Below are 20,861 nucleotides of genomic sequence, written 5' to 3' on the forward strand. Positions count from 1 at the left end.
GTTTACCAAAGAAGTGGAATCTCTTGTTAAGAGGAAGAAGGAGGCCTATGTGAAGATGAGGTGTGAAGTTTCAGTTGGGGCGATGGATAGTTACAAGGTAGCGAGGAAGGATCTAAAGAGAGAGCTAAGACGAGCAAGGAGGGGACATGAGAAGTATTTGGCAGGTAGGATCAAGGAAAACCCAAAAGCTTTCTATAGGTATGTCAGGAATAAGCGAATGACTAGGGAAAGAGTAGGACCAGTCAAGGACAGGGATGGGAAGTTGTGTGTGGAGTCTGAAGAGATAGGCGAGATACTAAATGAATATTTTTCGTCAGTATTCACTCAGGAAAAAGATAATGCTGTGGAGGAGAATGCTGAGACCCAGGCTAATAGAATAGATGGCATTGAGGTACGTAGGGAAGAGGTGTTGGCAATTCGGGACAGGCTGAAAATAGGTAAGTCCCCAGGTCCTGATGGGATTTATCCTAGGATTCTCTGGGAGGCCAGGGAAGAGATTGCTGGACCTTTGGCTTTGATTTTTATGTCATCATTGGCTACAGGAATAGTGCCAGAGGACTGGAGGATAGCAAATGTGGTCCCTTTGTTCAAAAAGGGGAGCAGAGACAACCCCGGCAACTATAGACCGGTGAGCCTCACGTCTGTAGTGGGTAAAGTCTTGGAGGGGTTTATAAGAGACAAGATTTATAATCATCTAGATAGGAATAATATGATCAGGGATAGTCAGCATGGCTTTGTGAAGGGTAGGTCATGCCTCACAAACCTTATCGAGTTCTTTGAGAAGGTGACCGAACAGGTAGACGAGGGTAGAGCAGTTGATGTGGTGTATATGGATTTCAGCAAAGCGTTTGATAAGGTTCCCCACGGTAGGCTATTGCAGAAAATACGGAGGCTGGGGATTGAGGGTGATTTAGAGATGTGGATCAGAAATTGGCTAGCTGAAAGAAGACAGAGGGTGGTGGTTGATGGGAAATGTTCAGAATGGAGTTCAGTTACAAGTGGCGTACCACAAGGATCTGTTCTGGGGCCGTTGCTGTTTGTCATTTTTATCAATGACCTAGAGGAAGGCGCAGAAGGGTGGGTGAGTAAATTTGCAGACGATACTAAAGTCGGTGGTGTTGTCGATAGTGTGGAAGGATGTAGCAGGTTACAGAGGGATATAGATAAGCTGCAGAGCTGGGCTGAGAGGTGGCAAATGGAGTTTAATGTAGAGAAGTGTGAGGTGATTCACTTTGGAAGGAATAACAGGAATGTGGAATATTTGGCTAATGGAAAAGTTCTTGAAAGTGTGGATGAGCAGAGGGATCTAGGTGTCCATGTACATAGATCCCTGAAAGTTGCCACCCAGGTTGATAGGGTTGTGAAGAAGGCCTATGGAGTGTTGGCCTTTATTGGTAGAGGGATTGAGTTCCGGAGTCAGGAGGTCATGTTGCAGCTGTACAAAACTCTGGTACGGCCGCATTTGGAGTATTGCGTACAGTTCTGGTCACCGCATTATAGGAAGGACGTGGAGGCTTTGGAGCGGGTGCAGAGGAGATTTACCAGGATGTTGCCTGGTATGGAGGGAAAATCTTATGAGGAAAGGCTGATGGACTTGAGGTTGTTTTCGTTGGAGAGAAGAAGGTTAAGAGGAGACTTAATAGAGGCATACAAAATGATCAGGGAGTTAGATAGGGTGGACAGTGAGAGCCTTCTCCCGCGGATGGAAATGGCTGGCACGAGGGGACGTAGCTTTAAACTGAGGGGTAATAGATATAGGACAGAGGTCAGAGGTAGGTTCTTTACGCAAAGAGTAGTGAGGCCGTGGAATGCCCTACCTGCTACAGTAGTGAACTCGCCAACATTGAGGGCATTTAAAAGTTTACTGGATAAACATATGGATGATAATGGCATAGTGTAGGTTAGATGGCTTTTGTTTCGGTGCAACATCGTGGGCCGAAGGGCCTGTACTGCGCTGTATCGTTCTATGTTCTAGATGGGTTTTACAACAATCAGCAATGATTTTGTGGTCACCATTAGACTAGCTTTTGATTCCAGATTTATTAATTGAATTAAAATTCAATCAGCTGCCTTGGTGGGATTTGAACCCCATATGCCCATAGCATTAGCCTGGATCTCTGAATTACTAATCAGTGACATTATCACTACGCCACCACTTCCCACATCCTAATGGCTGGTTCACTTCAGAATGTTATAGTCAGAAGCCAGGATTGTAACAGGGAATATGACTCATAGAAAGAGAGCGAGAGAATGAAATAAAATACATAAGCATGCAGAATTTTCCTAATATTTGAGTGTAGTTAAATCTAAATACAAGTGCCTATTGTTTGTACTAATGCTTAAAAGCCTTTTCTGATTTACAAAAATGGAAATTTTTGAGATGTCAAGGCTTTTTGTCTTGTGCTCAACAAGACACTTCGCAAGAATACCAATACAAGGGGAAAGTTATACTCAGTTTTACAAAGGAAATTTATGTTGTATGAGAAGAGGGTGCTGGTTGGTTGACTCAGATTGGCAGAGACGTTGCTATGGAGAATGCACCAGTTGATGGTAACTGACAGTTAACTGCCAAGCACTTGTTTGAAAAAACCAGGAAGCTTGACCCTGACTGTTCAAGGCACTGCCTGAGGAATGAATCAACGAATGCTGTCATCTCATTTGTTCACCAGAAATGGGCGCAATATGTGTACATGTTCTTTCCGTCTGAAAAGCACAGGGTCTTGTATATTAATAGCTTCCAGTACACGCAAATGCACCATGCTGTGAGCCCGACTGACAATCTTAAATTGATTGTCGACGTAATTCTTAGCACACTGAGGATTATTCCTAATTGCGGAACCGCATCTATTGTTGGACACCGTTTTTTGAGTCTTGCAAACACGGGCTGGTTGGGTATGGTCTGCACCTTGCCTATTATGAACAGCAGCTGGGACATGCTGTTTGATATTATCCCCCAGACTTTTGGACATACGGCCTACTGGCATTGAAATTCAGATACCTCATTACTCACTCGTGTGATAGGCAGAGCATCTTTTAGGCTTGACATCCTGTTAGTGGCAAAGACTGCCCGTGTTGCAACTGCATAGTAGCAGCGTGAAACAGCCAACGTCACGTGTTGCTCAAACCTTTGAGATATGTTGCCCTTTCAGGATAATCTGAGATACACTGGGCATTTTTAAGAAGTGGAGGGAAGACATGCAAGCATTTGGAAAATGTCAACAGAGCTTAACAATGATTCCTGCAAATTTCACTGGAAATTGAGGAGTGTGAAAATATTTGAAATAAGGAGCGAGCTTCTTGATTAAATTTGTGCCAGCTTGTTATGACAGCTGTCAGCAGCCCCACTTTGTTTATAACTCCAGCTTTTAATGATATTCGGTATTCTCCTATTCTAGAAACAATGGTTTGCGAGAGAAATTAAAAGAACTAATGCGAACATGGTACGGTCAGCACGGTAGCATTGTGGATAGCACAAATGCTTCACAGCTCCAGGGTCCCAGGTTTGATTCCAGCTTGGGTCACTGTCTGTGCGGAGTCTGCACATCCTCCCCGTGTGTGCGTGGGTTTCCTCCGGGTGCTCCGGTTTCCTCCCACAGTCCACAGATGTGCAGGTTAGGTGGATTGGCCATGCTAAATTGCCCATAGTGTCCAAAATTGCCCTTAGTGTTGGGTGGGGTTACTGGGTTATTGGGATAGGGTGGAGGTGTGGACCTTGGGTAGGGTGCTCTTTCCAAGAGCCGGTGCAGACTCGATGGGCCGAATGGCCTCCTTCTGCACTGTAAATTCTATGATTCTATGATTCTAACAGTGCATCAGGATTTCAAACTTTCCTGTAAAAGACAAGATAATCATTATCTGACTTCCTGGAAAACAAACTTCAAATTTATTGTTCACTGGCGACTAAAATACAATCATAAACATATCAGATTTATTACAACATGTTGCAATCAATAATGTTTTTTTAAAAAGGCTGTTGAACTATGGTCACCACGTTACTGCCAATTTAAATAAAAATTATTACAACTTTGCACTAAAACATTCAAATAACAATGTGCTGAAAAACTTGTAAAACAAAAAGGAATATTAAGAATCTTTCAAAAGGATTTGTTGGGGAGGTTTAGAATATCTCAGCCCCAGAAGTATCATCAGCATTTATTGTGCTGATGCTGTCAGAGAGGTCCTCTTCATTCATGGAAGGTAGAGTTACAGACATTTTCAAAGGAGTTGCTTGAAGTTCACAAGATCCTTCAGCCTGGGTACCTTAAGAATAATGAAAGTATATTGTCATGAAGACAGAGTCCAAAATCATGAAAAATGTATAGAACTTTAAGGTCAGGGAAGATTTTCCATTAATAAAACAAATGAAACTTTCTTGTGGTACCAATATCACTTAATTTACTGATAAATGGAGAACATTCACTTTTAAGTTGTAACCCGTTCTGATTTGTAGAAGGATTTCTCGGCCATTTTAACAGGACATTTGCTAACAAGCAATCAAATATCTGGAATTAAATAACTAGCTTTGTAATTGATTGCCACTGTTGACTGATCACGCACCTGAATATCAAAGTTGAGAAACACAGTGGGTGTGAAAGGTAGCTTTGGTGGCCATTGAGGAGTCCAAACGACAGGTAGAAAGAAAACTGGTTTATTACGAAGTAAACTGTGTACACAGTACACTTCCAAGTCCTAGCCAGGACTACACATGCTTGGCATTCCTCTGGGCCGACTTTTATGGTAGAATGCATTTGTTCCGCTGATGCCTCCACCCCCACTCAGCGGGAGAACCCGTATTCACAGGAAGGATAATTGGTCCATCCTCGTAGGTCTCGTGCGGGTTATAACATCCCTGCCCCCATAGTCGGAAGACCCATCGGAGAAAGGTGGATCACGAGGGCGCCTGCTCTTTTTCGCCCGGAGTTGAGCCTCTTGCGCATGTGGGGCAGAATCAGGTGTAGTATATCTGGAGAGCGAACGTTGTTTCCTTGTTGACCACTGCGGGGGAACCACCATTAGTGACTGCCCTCTGGCTGTTTCACCGTCAGCCATTTCTGATGCTTCTGTTTCTGTCTCGGAGTCCGAGTCCTCAACCTTCCACATCTCTGCGTCGGGTAGCGCGGAGGCTACGCCCTTGGAATCATTGATGCTGTGCTGTCTGACTTGAAACTGGCACCTCCAGAGGAGCTTCCAGTTGAATCGGTCTCCCGCTTCTGAAGTGTGTAATGTTCTTGTCAGATGGCCTGATTTATATTAGAAGAACACTTGTAGCTATAGCGATAAACAATTTATTAACATTAACTGCGGGTCAAACATATACAAAACAAAAGATGAATAACAGTATCAACATGCACACGCAACCTCTGTTCCAGCTCCCTCGTCAGTCTGAGGTCACCTGACTCTAACATTCACTTATATACTAATGAGACCCCTGGTGGTCAGTCGGTGAATTACAACACAACCATGATATCACGACAAGCTGGTCTATGTGCTTCTTCATCACTCGGTCTTCAGTCTGAACTTGGTTTGAAACTTGACCTGTCCATTGAACTACCGTTCCTGGGACCCACTTGGCACTGAGTCCAAAGTTTCGAACATAAACTGCGTCGCCTGGTCCAAACTGTCTGGTCCGCTTCTGCCTGTCTGGGTAACACCCCTGCTGCTCCTGAAAGCGGAGTACTTTTCCGCTAATATCTGGGAACGTGAGGCTGAGGCAGGTCTGGAGTCTTTGGCCCATTAAAAGCTCAGCCCGCGCTAAAATGGTCGCGGCATGTGGGGTGATACGGTAACAAAATAAAAATCTGGCCAGTCGTGCGCCTGCTTCTTCAAGCCTCTTTTAAACATTTGCACTGCCCTTTCAGCCAACCCATTCAAAGCCGGGTGGTACGGGGCTGTGCAGATGTGCTGCACCCTATTTCTCTTTTTGAAACACCGAACGCTTCACAAGTAAAATGCGTGTCGTTGTGGTGACCAACACCTCCGGGATACCAGGTGTACTGAATGAGAGTTTCAGTTTTTCAATAGTTGCCTTTGAAGTAGTGGACGACATTCTGTGGACCCCTGGACACTTCAAATGGGCATCCACAACAACTAAAAACATGGAGCCCTGAAAAGGACCAGTAAAGTCGTCATGAAGTTGCACCTAAGGCCTTTAGAGCCATTCCCATTCCCAACACCTCATAGAGGCCTCCAGTGCTCATTTGGAAAGTCCACTGCTTATCTAGGCGAAGGTGTTGCAGCCAATTGTGGCCTAGCAGACTAGGCCCTTGTCCTTTCACCACACTCAATCGCAGTCTTACAGATTGCTGCCCGTAAATCCCAGGGGCCATCCTGGTCCCAGCTATGTATGGCAAGCGGTTCCCCCGTGTACGTGGCCAGTCTTACCTCTGTATCACGTAATATCAGCTGTTGTACTCCTACTGAATTTGCAACTTTGAGGCATGTAGCAGATGTTGGGAAATTTTCTGGCTTAGCCTGCTGACTTTAGGAGAACGTGCCAGCAAAGACAGGAATTTTGTTTTGGTGGGCAGGGTGGGGGCGTGTGTGCTAACAGGAGTTGGGACTGCAGGTTCTGCCGGGTGCCAAGGTACACTGTTCAAAAGGCCCACCTCAGACTTTGTCTCAGTTATTTTAAAAAAAAAGTTAGAGTACCCAATTAGTTTTTTCCAATTAAGGGGAAATTTAGCATGGCCAATCCACCTACCCTGCACATCTTTGGATTGTGGGGGCGAAACCCATGTAAACATGGGGAGAATGTGCAAACCCCACACGGACAGTGACTCAGGGCTGGGATCGAACATGGGACCTCAGCACCGTGAGGCAGCAATGCTAACCACTGCGCCACCGTGCTGCCCTTTGTCTCAGTTATAATCAAACCAGTAAGACCCTCTAGCCCATACCCACAAACTCCCCTTTCCCTATCCATGCCACCTCATGCTCCTCCACCCACCATCCATTGGCCCTCGTAACCTCAATGCCAAAGTATGTTCCTTCACCCACCCCTCATGATCCCCAATACTCTCCATACCAAACACTGGCACGTCCGTGCTCATTCATCCACTATACACTCAGAGTTTGAGGGGCCATGGGAAAGGAGGGACTGGGTGGGTTGGAAGGTACCCACTACTTTGACACTGAATTTCCACTCTAGTGAAAATCCCTTTTTGGAAGCACTTGGTTGAAACCTTACTCAGTAGTTCACTTTGTGATGTTCTTGCAGCTCACATTTCATGGTCAAATTGTTTCCTTTGATCATATATAGGTATAGGGTACATCCATTCAGGATCATATACGTATCGTAGTAGACACTTTGTGTAAATGTTAATACAAGATGGATGGTTGAAAAACACACCTGTGAACAAAACACTCTCATTGACACAAGACTCAAAAAAATCCTATTTAAATCCTGTAGCCCCGAATGAAACAGATTACACACTACAAACTGACAACAGCACAACCTTCCTATGCCTTTAAGGGATAGCAGTGTAACATCACTAGAAGGGAAGAGTGGCATGCGATTAGTCTTGATTTTACTTTTGTTTTTGAATAGAGCACATACTCTCAGTTCTGTTGCTGAGGCCTTCAAGCTTTCTATCCATGTATATCTCATGTGTCCAGTTAAATAAATGAACCCACATTTACCCAATTGGTGCCTTTATATCATTATAACAGCAGAACCGCAGGCTCAGCAAGATTAAGTACAGGTACGACATGGTTTTTTTAATATTCGTTCTTGGGATGTGGGTGTACCTGGCTGGGCCAGCATTTATTGCCCATCCCTAATTGCCGCCTTGAACTGAATGGTCTGTTAGGCCAGTTCACGGGGCACTTAAGTCAGCCACATTGCTGTGGATCTAGAGCCACATATAGGCCAGACCAGGTAAGATTAGCAGATTTCCTCCCCTTAAGGACATTAGAGACCAGGTGCGTTTTCACAACAATGGTTTCATGGTCATTATTAGACATTTAGTTCCAGATTTCTTTTTGATTTCAAATTTCGTCATCTGCCATGGTGGGATATGAAACAATTACCTTGGTTTTTAAATTACTACTCCAGTGATAATACCACTATGCCACCACCTCCCTGTGAACAGCCTTACATCTTGCTACATTGCATGAGGTGATCCTTGGTGTTCTGGTCAGACTGTAGCAGAGTCTCAGTGTCGGAGAGTGCTGCAATCACAACATGGTGACCTCTTGGGAAAGCTTGGAAGACAGAGTGACATGGTGCTCAAACAAACAGCTGGTACACCGACAAATCCCTCATGGTGAGATTGCAGTGCAAAGCCTGTTAGTTCCATGAGTGGGATAATGCCTTCGTCGTCAGCCTGTTTCAAATTAAAGGTACGGGTTCTGGGTTGACGTCTATCCCTGGTTGGATGGCGGGTTTGCTGGCTGCCCTGTGGCTTTCACTCTCTGCGATTTCTCCGGCCCCCAACCCACATCGTCTGGGATCTCCCTCTACAGATTTGGGGGACATAGCTGGCCTAGTCAGTGCAGTCCTAGATCTGCGGCCCTGGCCTCGGGGGGTGTTCGCCCCAAGGTGGGGATCCGGGGGTTCCTAAACTGGGGGCTGGGGGGGGGGGGGGGGGAAGCACTGAACACTGAAGGGGGTACATCCCACACCATTCACTTCCATTCCTTGGAGTTCCTGTACTTCCCTTTCTGCACTTTTCTTGAAAGCAAAATTTCTACGGCCTTCTCACGGTCTAATGATGGCTCGACCAATAACCTTTGTTAAGTCATAATATCATTTACGCCACAAATCAAACAGTTCCGCAGCATCTCAGGAAGGAATAGGACATAATCACAGAATTCAGCTAGTTTCTTGAAACGCGTCAAGAACTCGGTAAAAGTCTCTGCTGAGATCCTCTCAGCCGTGTTAATCTGGTAACGTTGCACGATGACTGATGGTGTGGGGTCTTAATGGTCTGCCACTAGTGCTACCAACTCTTCAAAGGTCTTGAGCCCGTGGCTGCAAGGTACGTGAGGCTTTTTATCGTGCTGAAGGTGAGGGCTTCACAAGCAGTCAAGGACATTACTGTCTGTCGCTCAGCACCACTTATACTATTAGCCCTGAAAAAGTATCTGCATTTTGTGTCCAATCCTCCACGCATCAATTGCAACAAGTCTCCCAAAAAGCGGAATTTTGAAATCAGTGTAAACCTCATCTGGTAGCGAGGTAGGAGTTGATCATCGTCCAACAGTTAGCAGCACTGACTGTAGCTCCACTTTTACCTCGTCGCCAATTTAGTGGCCACAGGGGAGTCCAAACGGGAGATGTAAAGGAAACTGTTTCTTACTAAGTAAACTATTTACACGGTACATTTCAGGTCCCAGCCGGGACTACACATGCTCGGCTCTCATCTGGGCTGACTTTTATGCTAGAGTCCATTTACTCCACTGATGGGCCACCCGCCCCTTAGCAGGGAAGCTCGTATTCAACCAGGCTCACGGGGATGTTAATTGGTCCATCCCCACAGGTCGTAACAGTAGCCAAGAGTAAAACCAATTGCTCCCCCTTTTCTTCACTTATCACAAGCATAAGAGGATTATTCCTGGCCTCATTAGATGCATTTCAAAAATTAGCAACAGAAAGACATCAACCTCATAAGTGCCTATCTGGATCATCGGAATATCATCCTGAAAGATGCTAATACAAGTGAATCCTGGATACAACTTGTCTCTAGGACTGACATAAGCATACTTATCGAAGACAACTGAGTAATTAATACTTCAAATATTATTTTCTTTGGTTACAACAAATTAAGATGTACAATCATATAATACAGTGGATAGATAATGTAAACATTTTTCACTATGGTAGTGAGTGGATTGTGGATTACCTTGGGGGTAACACAAATGCTACTATACATTGCTGTACAGGCCTGCAGTGCCAATGCCCTGTAGGTGATAGCTTTATTTGACAGTTACTGAAATCTGGTGGTCTGGAGTATGGTTTAGGTGCTTAGAATGAAGCTGCTGTAGTCATGTTCACAGTGGGCCAGAAAAAGGGACTAGATTTCAAAAAGATTACATATACACCTGACAAATGTTACATCGAAGGGTTTAAACACTTCTGGCCTAAATATTTTCTTTGGCAACAAATGTAAATTAATTTTGGTCCTTCCACTGTATGATATATTACTATTAAATTTCCCTGAAAGTAGTAAATAATTTAATGCAGGACTTTCCCATGCATACCAGTTCTAAATATTCCTCATTTATTGTACAAGTATCTTGCTAAACCTAAAACCATAAAAGGAAGGAAAGTGGGAGGGGGAACAGGGGATCCAGCCAGAGCTGGCAAACGAAAAACAGTAAACAGTAACCACTATTGTAAATAATGTAAGACGACTGATGTAAGTTGTAGAAACAGACCAATGTGTAAATATGTTTTTTCCCTTTGTCTCATAATGTATATCCACACTTATCCTTGTTCTGTATACTACAAAAATCTCAATAAAAACATTTTAAAAATAACATAATTCAGGTTTGTTATTCTATAGATCCCAAAGACTCTTTTGTTCAAAACTCATATTGGTCTGACCTGCTTTTTCCCCCGGAGGAAGATATATACTCAAACTTAAGTTACTTCGATGGAGTATTCTTATTTTATTGTAAGTAATAGCACATCCATAAAAAAGGTTTTCAATTCTATGCTAGTAAGCAATCCTTTTACATGATTTTTGATATGTCAGAAGTATATTCAATTATTTCCTATCAATACTTCTAACTATAAACTCTGTTCTTTCTAATAGATGGTGGAGTTCTATAATAATTGTTTTTTTTAAAGGTTGGCATTGTCCTCTGCACAAAACGATTTTTTTTGTTCTTCCCAACACTGATGAACAAATAGCTGGATGACACAAAACTATAGGTAGCCAAGCAGAAGGCAGGTGTTATTTTGTGCCAGCACCAGACCCTTTGGTGGTTTCCTGATGCAAGGATGGTGAAAATTCATATTGATTGAGTTGTATTGAAACATAGTGAAACATTGATCTATCTGTCAAGCGTTATTTACTAGGAGTGATCATTACATATATTCATTAAAAATCTAATTCACGTTGATGAATCTATCATCCATAAAAATGTACAGAGGGCCATATATCCTTATGCATATGTACTTATGAAGTTGCAACCAACGATACCAAATATACCTAGTTGCAATAAAGTCAATATTTGTAATAAAACTGACCAGATTTTACTCATAAAAAGTGAGAACAAGCATAGTGATACTGATCACAATTAAATTCAAATATTTGGATTTTATAAGATTTTCGGGTTCCTTGGCCTGGATTTTATGTTGCTCGGGTGGGCGTGTGCCGGACCCGGAAACACGTAAAATCGTGGGAAAAGATGTCGGGCGTGTATGTCCCGACCTCACAATATTTCACAGTAAGACGGCTTACAACACCAGGTTAAAGTCCAACAGGTTTGTTTCAAACACTAGCTTTCGGAGCACTGCTCCTTCCTCAGGTGAGGAAGGAGCAGTGCTCCGAAAACTAGTGTTTGAAACAAACATGTTGCACTTTAACCTGGTGTTGTAAGACGTCTTACTGTGCTCACCCCAGTCCAACGCCGGCATCTTCACATCATCACGATATTTCAGTCGGAAGTGCGTCCACCAACAATCAAGAAGCCAATTTAAATTAGTTAAACAGCAATTGACTGAAATTTTACGTTGCCCGTCTGCCTTTATGGTTGGCGGGTGGGTCAATTGGCAAGGCGGCCTTTACATTTAAGCTGCAACTTTGATTTAAGGTGGGATGAAAGTCATAGCTCAAATAAAATTAACAAATGTGTCCGGGTCGGAGATCTGTGTATGATCGCGCTGCCTAGACACTGGTGGCATAGTTTTTCCACTAATAATGTTTTTTCAACTCAGCAGCTCCCTCAGACAGCTCCGCAGTGGCTGCCCCCGTGAGGGAGCACAGTTCAAGTGCCAGTCCCTGCGCTCCCTTTTCTCAGCGCCTGCCCTCTTCCTATCCTCCCTGGTAGCTCTCAGCTTCTCAGAGAGCCCATTTCACGCTAGATGACTGGTAATTGGCCAGCCAGCCGGCATAATAGCACGTTATCAATGCGATCTCGGACGGAGTGGATTTCACATCAGCTCCTGCCTGCATTGACTTCGGGCGCTTCCCAACTCTAAAATTCAGGCCCATGATTCACATTTTTTCAAATACTAAAGGATAATATAAAAATCTGGGTATTGCTTCATCTCAAAATAGTATTACTGAGTTGCTAAATCACAACTTCAAAGGGATTACTTAAGTAAATGAAACCTGCCGATTTGTTTTTACATTGCTGAGGTTTGTTCAGGGTGAAGTGACCTTTGAGGAATTGTTTTATACCGTAAATGAACTTAGGACAGGAAGGTACCTCAAGAGTCGACTTGAAAAGAAAGTGAAGAACTGGCAAATTGATTTAGTTGTAAATTAATTTGATTTGCTGGTTTAGCTGATGAAAAAATATATGCACGTGTCCTATTTCTCATTGAGATACATCCCTCTTTTAAACTTGCTCTTTAATTCTCAAAGGGGACCAAAAAGGTGAATTGACTCCAAGGCGGGGACAGAGATTGTGGCGGAGGGGCTGAATTTTTAACATTGGATTCTGGTTTTAACTGTCAGTGCACAGGTTTCCCTGGCTTCCTGGGAATTGTCAGGTTGAACAAGGCAAGAGGACAGTGGGGAATAACGAGACTGAGCATTTGAGATATTGGAACACTAGCTGGTCGTTCAGCCCTTCAAGCCTGCTTTACCATTCAGTAGGATCTGGTTGTGATCTCAACTCCACGGTCTTCACAAGATTTACAGGCAGAGGATTAGCCTTCTAGATATGACTGAGCACCAGTGTCTCAGGAAGTTCCCACTTCCACATCAAGTTGTTGTTGATATTTGCAGCTCCTGAAGACTACCTGTCAGGTGGATCAGGTGGGTGTGCATCGTCAGTAACAATCAAATCACCACAGCCCTAAATTTCTTTGCTTCTGGCTCCTCCCAGGGATCCGCTGGTTACAAAGAACAGTACAGCATAGGAACAGGCCCTTCGGCCCTCCATGACTGCCCTGATCAAGATGCCTGACTAAACTAAAACCATATGCACTTCTGGGGTCCGTATCCCTTTATTCCCATCCTATTCATGTTTTGTCAAGATGCCTCTTAAACGCTGCTATTGTATCTGCTTCCCCCACCTCCCACAGCAGCGAGTTTCAGGCACTCACCACCCTCCGTGTAAAACAACCTGCCTCTCACATCTCCACTAAACTTTGCCCCTCGCACCTGAAACCTATGTCCCCAAATAACTGACTTTTCCACCCTGGGAAAAAGTGTTTGACTATCCACTCTGTCCATGCCACTCATAATTTTGTTACATCTGCAGAATCTCACAATTTGGTGCTTGTGCATTGTTGCGTAATGTACTCTGGGATAACACAGGCTGCAACTCGATGCAGCTTTGACCAAAAGATACTCCAGACTTTGAAGTAAGTTCAATGTGATTTATTGAACCATTAGCACAGTTCTCTATGAGTTTGACTCTCCTGCTAATCTTGCTATAGTAACTCAGTCTAACTAGCCAGTCTGCTCTAAGCCACGTGGTGAGTGTGATGCTTCTGATCAGCCCCTGTCCTACTCTCTCAGTGTCACCTGTGGAAAGAGGAAGAGCATGTGTGCCCTGTCCTTTTATATGGGTTGTGTAATGCCCCTTGTGGTAATGCCACCTCTGGGTGTCTTGACTGCCCATTGGTCGTGTCCTATTCTATGTGTTCATTAGCTATATGTCTGCATGTCATGACGTCTCTGGTGCTCCCTCTAGTGTTTACTTAGTCATAGTGCATTTACATTAATCCCTTGTGTATTTACAGTGATGCATATCACCACATGCATCTCCTAGGAATCTGGTGCTGTATTATTCCAGGGCTGTCACTTACGTCCACTTGCTACTCATTAGGCAGTCAAATGAGAGGGCTCCAGGATTTGCTGTTCTGGCTGTACAAGTCCAGAGAGTGATTGGTTACAAACACATTGCAATCAATGTGCCCCGAGATCACCAACAGTCTTCATCAATTGGAAAAGATTACACTCCATCAATGTTCAGCTGGTCTGCAACCACTGAAAGCTTGTCATGTATCTGACACCCAGGAAAGGTACAACTGAAGTCCTCGAACATAAGGAGTGTCATTGGACAAGCTACTAGTGTGCTGAAAATGCATTTCATGTACCTACACAGATCTTAGGACACCCTTTAACATCAACAGAAAGGGTATCCAGAATGATAGTGATGTGCTATACTTTACACAGCATTGAGCTGCTTAGCAAGGACTGTAGCTACAGGAGAGGAAGATGATCAGACTCTACGGGCTGGATTCTCCGTTCCTGAAATTAAGTGTTGACGCCGGAGCAGAATTCATGGACATTCACGACAGCAAAACTGGCGCCGGACCTGGACAGATTCAATGACTGTAGAGGGGGAACACAATTGATTCCAAGGAAAAACGGTGCAGGATTCGCCGGGTCCATGATTGACACTCGGGAGGCTGACAAGCTGCAACCGCACATACACATTACACTCACTACACACACTTATCTCAGCCAAAAATATGGTATTGGTGTGCTGGAGCTGATGGGTCAGCTAGGCCCAGAAGGCATCCGGGGTGGGGTGCCCTGAGGGGACAGCTATACAACCCATAGTCCTAAGTTCACAGTGGGCAGTCAGTGGCGTGTGTTAATGGCTACGGCAATGGTGTTCCATGTCTGTCCCCACAGCCCACCTCCCGCTACTTCACCTCCCCCCCCCCCACTTCGCCAGCGGCACAACTGTCAGCAAACTATGGCCATGTTGGATACTTTCCGTACCCCCTCTCTCTCCCTCAGCAGCCACGATGCCGGTTTCACGATTTTTAAAAGCACAAGTGATCCGCGTCATCGGGAACTCGGCCCATCGGAGGTGGAGAATCGCAGAGGCCCCGAAGAATACAGGGTCAGGTCCGCTAATGACATGCAAACATAGAATTTAGATTATCATAGAATTTACAGTGCAGAAGGAGGCCATTCGGCCCATCGAGTCTGCACCGGCTCTTGGAAAGAGCACCTTACCCAAGGTCAACATCTCCACCCCATCCCCATAACCTAGTAACCCCACCCAACACTAAGGGGCAATTTTGGACACTAAGGGCAATTTAGCATGGCCAATCCACCTAACCTGCACATCTTTGGACTGTGGGAGGAAACTGGAGCACCCGGAGGAAACCCACGCAGACATGGGGAGGACGTGCAGACACCGCACAGACAGTAACCCAGCCGGGAATCGAGTCTGGGACCCTGGAGCTGTGACCCAACTGCGCTAACCACTGTGCTACCGTGCTGCCCATTTGCGTTCCGGATCGCATTGACGCCGCTGTCAAGGTGACGGGAATTGCGATTTGGCATGAAATCAGCGCCCGTCGCAATTTTGTCGCGGAATTTAGCTGGTTAGATGTGGATGTGAGGAGGTAGCTCGAAAGAGAAGAAGGCGTGCATCTGCAAGATGTGTTGGTCTGAAGCTTGCTATGTCGGAGAAGGTTGTTAAAGCAGAGTGAGGAGTTGACCTTTGAACGAGGGATGCCATTCACCTTTCCTGCACTGATGCAGTCAATGAGCCTCTTTCGCTCGTATCAATGACCAAGGAATCATACCCCTGCTTATGTCCTCTGCCAGTTCCTGTCATGCCTGCTTGGTAACTGAGACAGGGTTCTTCCTCCCATCCACTGGGAACAGAATCTCTGCAGATCCTATAGCGGGCAGCATAATATCTAGGGATGCATCAGATAACTGTGGTGGTAGCCTCCCTTTGACAGGTTCTTTCCAGATGTAGAATGACTGAATTCTGCCTCTTGCGGGGTTCTTTTATATAGAATTGTAGAATGACTAGAGCACAGAAGGAATCCATTCAGCCTATTCTGCCTCGTAACACTCCCCAACCTTTCCCCCAATAAGCCTGCATTTCTTCTTTTTCAGATAATGAAACAAATTCTCTTTTCAATGCCTCGATTGAACGTGCCTCCACCACACTCTCAGGCACTCATTCCACATCCTAATCACTCACTGTGTGAAGAAGTTTTCCTTCATGTCACTATCACTGTTTGCCAATTCCCTTAAATCTGTGTACACTGGTTCTCGATCCTTCCACCAATGAGAACAGTTTCGACTCTGTCCAGACCCCACATGATTTTTGAATACCTCAATCTAATTTCCTCTCAAGCTTCTTTTCTCGGAGGAGAAGAGTCCTACCTACTCTAATCTTTCTACGTAACTGAAGTAAATGTGAGCAAACTTTATGCTTCTAATTAGAAAGCCAAGGATCACATTTGCCTTTTACACAGTCTTTTTAACCTGTCCCGCCACCTTCAAAGCTTTGTGTATGCATAGTCCGGGACTTAATGTTCCCCTTTAAAATTGCACTATTTAGTTCACGTTTTCTTCTCATTCTTTCTACTAAAATGAATCACTTCACACATTTCTGTTAAATTTCTCCTACGATGGGCGGGATTTTCCATCCGTTTGCACCAATGGGATTTTCCAGTCCCACTGCAGTGAATGGGAGATTTAGCTGAGCACCTAAATCTCCGTTCTCGATAGCAGCGATAGCGGGTGCTCTGGGATCGGAAAATCTTGGCCCATATTTCTGTCCATTTCATTAGGTCCTTATAAAGTATTCATAGGATGTGGGCATTGCTGCCAGGGCCACCATATAGACCGGAATTCTCCAACAATTGGGATTCTCTGTTCCCGCCAGCAGTGGGTTTTCCGGGGGAGTGGGGTGGCATCAGTGGAAAATCCCATTGACAAGTGGTGGGAGCAGAGAATCCCACAAACAGTGAACGGCGTGCCGTCAAGAAACATGCAGCTGGGGGACAGGAGAATCCAGCCCATATTGTCCATCCCTCAATTCCCTTGAGGAGGTGTGGTGAGCCTTGAACCGTTGCAGTCCATGTGGTATTGGTATGTCTACAGTGCTGTTGCGGAGGGAGTTCCAGGTTTTTGACCTAGCATCAGTGAAGGAACGGCAATGTATTTTCCAAGTCAGGATGGTGTGGGAAATTGCAGATGGTGGTGGTCTGAAAAACCTGATGTCCTTGTTCTTCTAGCTGATAGAAATCACAGGTTTTGGTGCCTAAGCAAATTGCTGGAGTGTATCTTATAGATGGCACTGAAGCCACTGGGTGCTGGTAATGGCAGGAATGCATATTTAAAGTGGTGGGTAATACCAGTTAAGTGGGCTGCTTTATTCTGGTTGGCGATGAGCTTCTTAAGTGTTACAGCTGTACTCATCCAGGCAAGTATTCCAACACATGCCTGACTTGTACTTTGCGACATGCAGAACAGCAGCTTTATACAAGCTTTGGGGAGTCAGGTGAGTTACTTGCCACAGAATTCCTAACCTCTGACCCCGGGTTGGATTTTCCGTCTGGACCTAAATTGCATCTGATTTGCGCTCCCGTTTGGAGCACAAATCAGGAAGCGATTCCTAATCGTTAGCCACAGTGAGGATTGCAAATGATTTCCCGGGAATCCCACTATCGGGCTGCCTATTTGAGCAGGTGACTCGATAACAAGGTCTCGCGGCTGGGCCCCCTGCCCCTCCGCAACGCAGTTCAGTCCCCTCCAGTGCAATTCAGCCTCCACCCCCAGGATTTTCTGGGTCACTCCATGCCCTCCCAGTACAGAGGTGACCTGACACCATATCCTCCCCCTACCAGAGACTCTGTAATTAAAGAGAGCCCCCCTTAAATAAAGAGACTCCCCACAAAGACCTGTTAAATAAAGAGACGTCCCCCCCCGCTCCACAGACTCCCCAGAAGAGGGACCTCTGTCTGGAAGCGTGAGAGTAGTCCAGACAGAGGCAATGAAAAAAAATTACTGCTTTAAAACGCGCTTGGGTAATACACCTGCTGGGTAATACACCTGCTGGGTAATACACCTGCTGGTTCAGGAAGAAGTAGCGCCTGTCAATTCCTGGAAAGAGAAAACCAGTCAGCTGGGTACAAACTACCTCAGCTCTTTGATCTGCAAGCCATTCATTCATTCCATTCATCCCCTTCACAGTTGAGTGACTTTGAAGTGGTCAGCTGTGAAACTAACAGAAAGCACTTAACTCTGTTTGAAATGGCCCACCCAGCTGTCACTCAAAGCTTGATGTTTCTGAACATTGCCCTTGGTTCCACAGCTGACCACTTCAAAGTTGCTTAGCTGTGAAGAGAGGAGTGGAACAATGCCGACAGCTGGGTGTGTGTGCAAGCTGTCAATCACAGACTAGTAAAATCAATATCAAAGAGAACTGCATGAATGGGCTGGATCTGGATTGCTCTCTTGCTTTGGACAGGGGCCTCTCTTCTCGGGGTCTCTAGAGGGGGGTGGTCTCTTGATTTAGGGAATCTCGAGTGGGGTCTCTTTATTTAGGGGGTCTCTTTATTTAGCGGGTCCCTGGCAGAGTCTTTTTTAGGGGTCTTGGTGGTCTCGTTATTTAGGAGGTTTCTGGAGGGTCTCTTTATTTAGGGGGTCTCAGGTGGGGGTCTCTAATTAGTGGGTCTCCGGTGGGTGGGGTGGCAGTGGGGTAGGGGTAGGCAGGTCTTGCATTATGGGGGGGAAGGGCAGCCCTCCGATGGACTTTGGGGCCAACTCCCTTAAAAAGTTATCCACTTGGCCCACCACATCAGGTACAAGCTTGTCAGGACCAGCACCAATTCTCATCCACTTAATTCCCGACCCAGAGGACTGGAGAATCAAGAGGACACGGAGAATATGGGGTGCGATTCTCCACTCCCACGCCGGTTGGGAGAATCGCCTGGGCCGCCGAAATTTCCGGGGCCGCCGGTCCGACGCCCTCCCGTGATTCTCGCGAGCGGCGGGAACGGGCCAGTCGAGTTTCGCGGGCCGCAGGCCGGAGAATCGCCGGAGATATCCAAAATGGCGATTCTCCGGCACCCCCGCGATTCTGAGGCCCGGATGGGCTGAGCGGCCAGGCCAAAACGGCGGGTTCCCCCCAGCGCCGTCCACACCTGTCGCTACAGTCGTGGGTGGTGTGTGGACGCTGGGGGGGGCGGCCTGTGGGGGGGCGAGGGGGGATCCTGCACCGGGGGGGGGGGGGTACCTTAAATGTGGGGTGGCCCGCGATCGGTGCCCACCGATCGTCGGGCCGTCCTCTCTGAATGAGGACCTCCTTCCTTCCGCCACCCCGCAAGATCCGTCCCCCATCTTCTTGCGGGGCGGATGTGGACAGGATGGCAACCACGCATGCGCGGGTTGGCGCCGGCCAACCCGCGCATGCGCGGATGACGTCCGTTATGCGGCGCCAGCCACGTCATCTAATCGGCGGCGCTTTTACGCGGGCGACAAGGCCTCGCGCGGGTAGATGACGCGGCCCCGATACTGGCCCATTGTCAGGGCCTGAATCGGTCGCAACCGGGGCCGTTCCGCGCCGTGGTGAACCTCGACGGCGTTCACGACGGCGCGGCCACTTCGGCGTGGGAGTGGAGAATCGCGCCCAAGGTGCTCAGCCTGGTAATATGGGGTGGGATTCTCTGACCCCCCCTACCCGGAGGGTGGCGTGAATCCCGCCCTGCCGCTCCGATGCCAGCTGCCGTATTCTTCGGTGCCGGTTTTTGGGCGGGGATCACGCCATGCCGGTCGGGGGCCATTGGTAACGGTCCCCCCGGCAATTCTCCAGGCCCCGATGGGCCGAGCGGCCGTCGATTTCTGGCCAGTCCCTCAAGCGTGGATTAGACATGGTCCCACACGTTGGGACCTGGCTGGTAGGCCGGCTGGTGCGGTCCTCAGGGGGGCGCAGGGGGATCCGGCCCCGGGGTGGGCCACCACGGTGGCCTGGCCCGTGATCGGGGCCTACCGATCTGCGGGTGGGCCTGTGCCGTGGGGGCACTTTTTCCTTCTGTGCCAGCCCCGGTAGGGCTCCGCCATGGCCGGCGCGGAAGTGACACCCCCCTGCACCAGAATACGCCGGCCTGTCTGCGCATGCACCGAACCACGGCGGCGATTCTGCGCATGCGCTAACTCGCGCAGTCCCTTCGGTGCCGGCTGGCACAGCGCCAACCCCTTCGGTACCGGCCTAGCCCCCGGAAGTGCAGAGAATTCCGCAACTTCCAGTCGGCCCGACACCGGAGTGGTTTGCGCCATTTTTTACGCTGGCATTGGGCCACCTCGCTGATCCGGGAGAATCCCGCCCATGATGTATATGGGTCTTAATGACCCATTTGCATCCACCCGCTTGCAAGGGGTGCAAACCTCGATCCCGACACAAGTGGGGGACCGTAGTATCCCGATCCCATGTTTTCCCTGACGCCGGATTCTCTCCCGGCGTGCTGCCGAGAATCCAGCCCCTGATCTTGTAGCCCCGGTATTCAAGTAATCTGATTGAATATAAAGGAGAAGTGGCTAGATTCTCTCTTATTGGAGATGGTCATTGCTGGTATTTCATATTGTAAACGGTGAACAGAAGCCTGGTGTTGTCCAGGTTTCATTGGATACTGGCATGGACAGCTTCAAATCTGAGAAGCTGCAAACAGAACTGAGCATTGTGCAATCAGCAACTTCTGACTTGGGGATGGAGGGAAAGTCATTGATGAAGTAGCTGAAGATGGTTGGTCTGGGACACTGCTCTGAGGAATTTCTGCAGCGATATCTTAGGACTGAAATTATTGGCCTGCATCAACTATAACTATCTTCCTTTGAGCTAAGAGTGACTTCATCCTATGGTGAGTTTCCCCCCAATTCCCATCAATGCCAGCATTGCTAGGGCTCCTTTCTGCCGCACTTGGGCAAACGCAGTCTGATGTAAAGGACAGTCATTTTCACTCACTTCTGGAATTC

At 46.8% G+C, this 20,861-nt stretch overlaps 1 protein-coding gene across 3 annotated transcripts in view; it reads right to left on the bottom strand.

The window, feature by feature from the left end:
- Positions 1-3,860: 3,860 nt before the first annotated feature.
- The window catches only part of kiaa0586 (KIAA0586 ortholog), a 934,633-nt gene continuing 917,632 nt past the window's right edge, over positions 3,861-20,861 (bottom strand). For all 3 annotated transcript variants that reach the window (XM_072489245.1, XM_072489251.1, XM_072489243.1), the window contains one exon: positions 3,861-4,260. In XM_072489245.1, the coding sequence (XP_072345346.1) occupies positions 4,118-4,260 (143 nt within the window). In that variant the 3' untranslated portion in view covers positions 3,861-4,117. The remainder of the gene's footprint in view (positions 4,261-20,861) is intronic.

Source organism: Scyliorhinus torazame, chromosome 2 (assembly GCF_047496885.1).
Source record: "Scyliorhinus torazame isolate Kashiwa2021f chromosome 2, sScyTor2.1, whole genome shotgun sequence".
Taxonomy (NCBI): domain Eukaryota; kingdom Metazoa; phylum Chordata; class Chondrichthyes; order Carcharhiniformes; family Scyliorhinidae; genus Scyliorhinus; species Scyliorhinus torazame.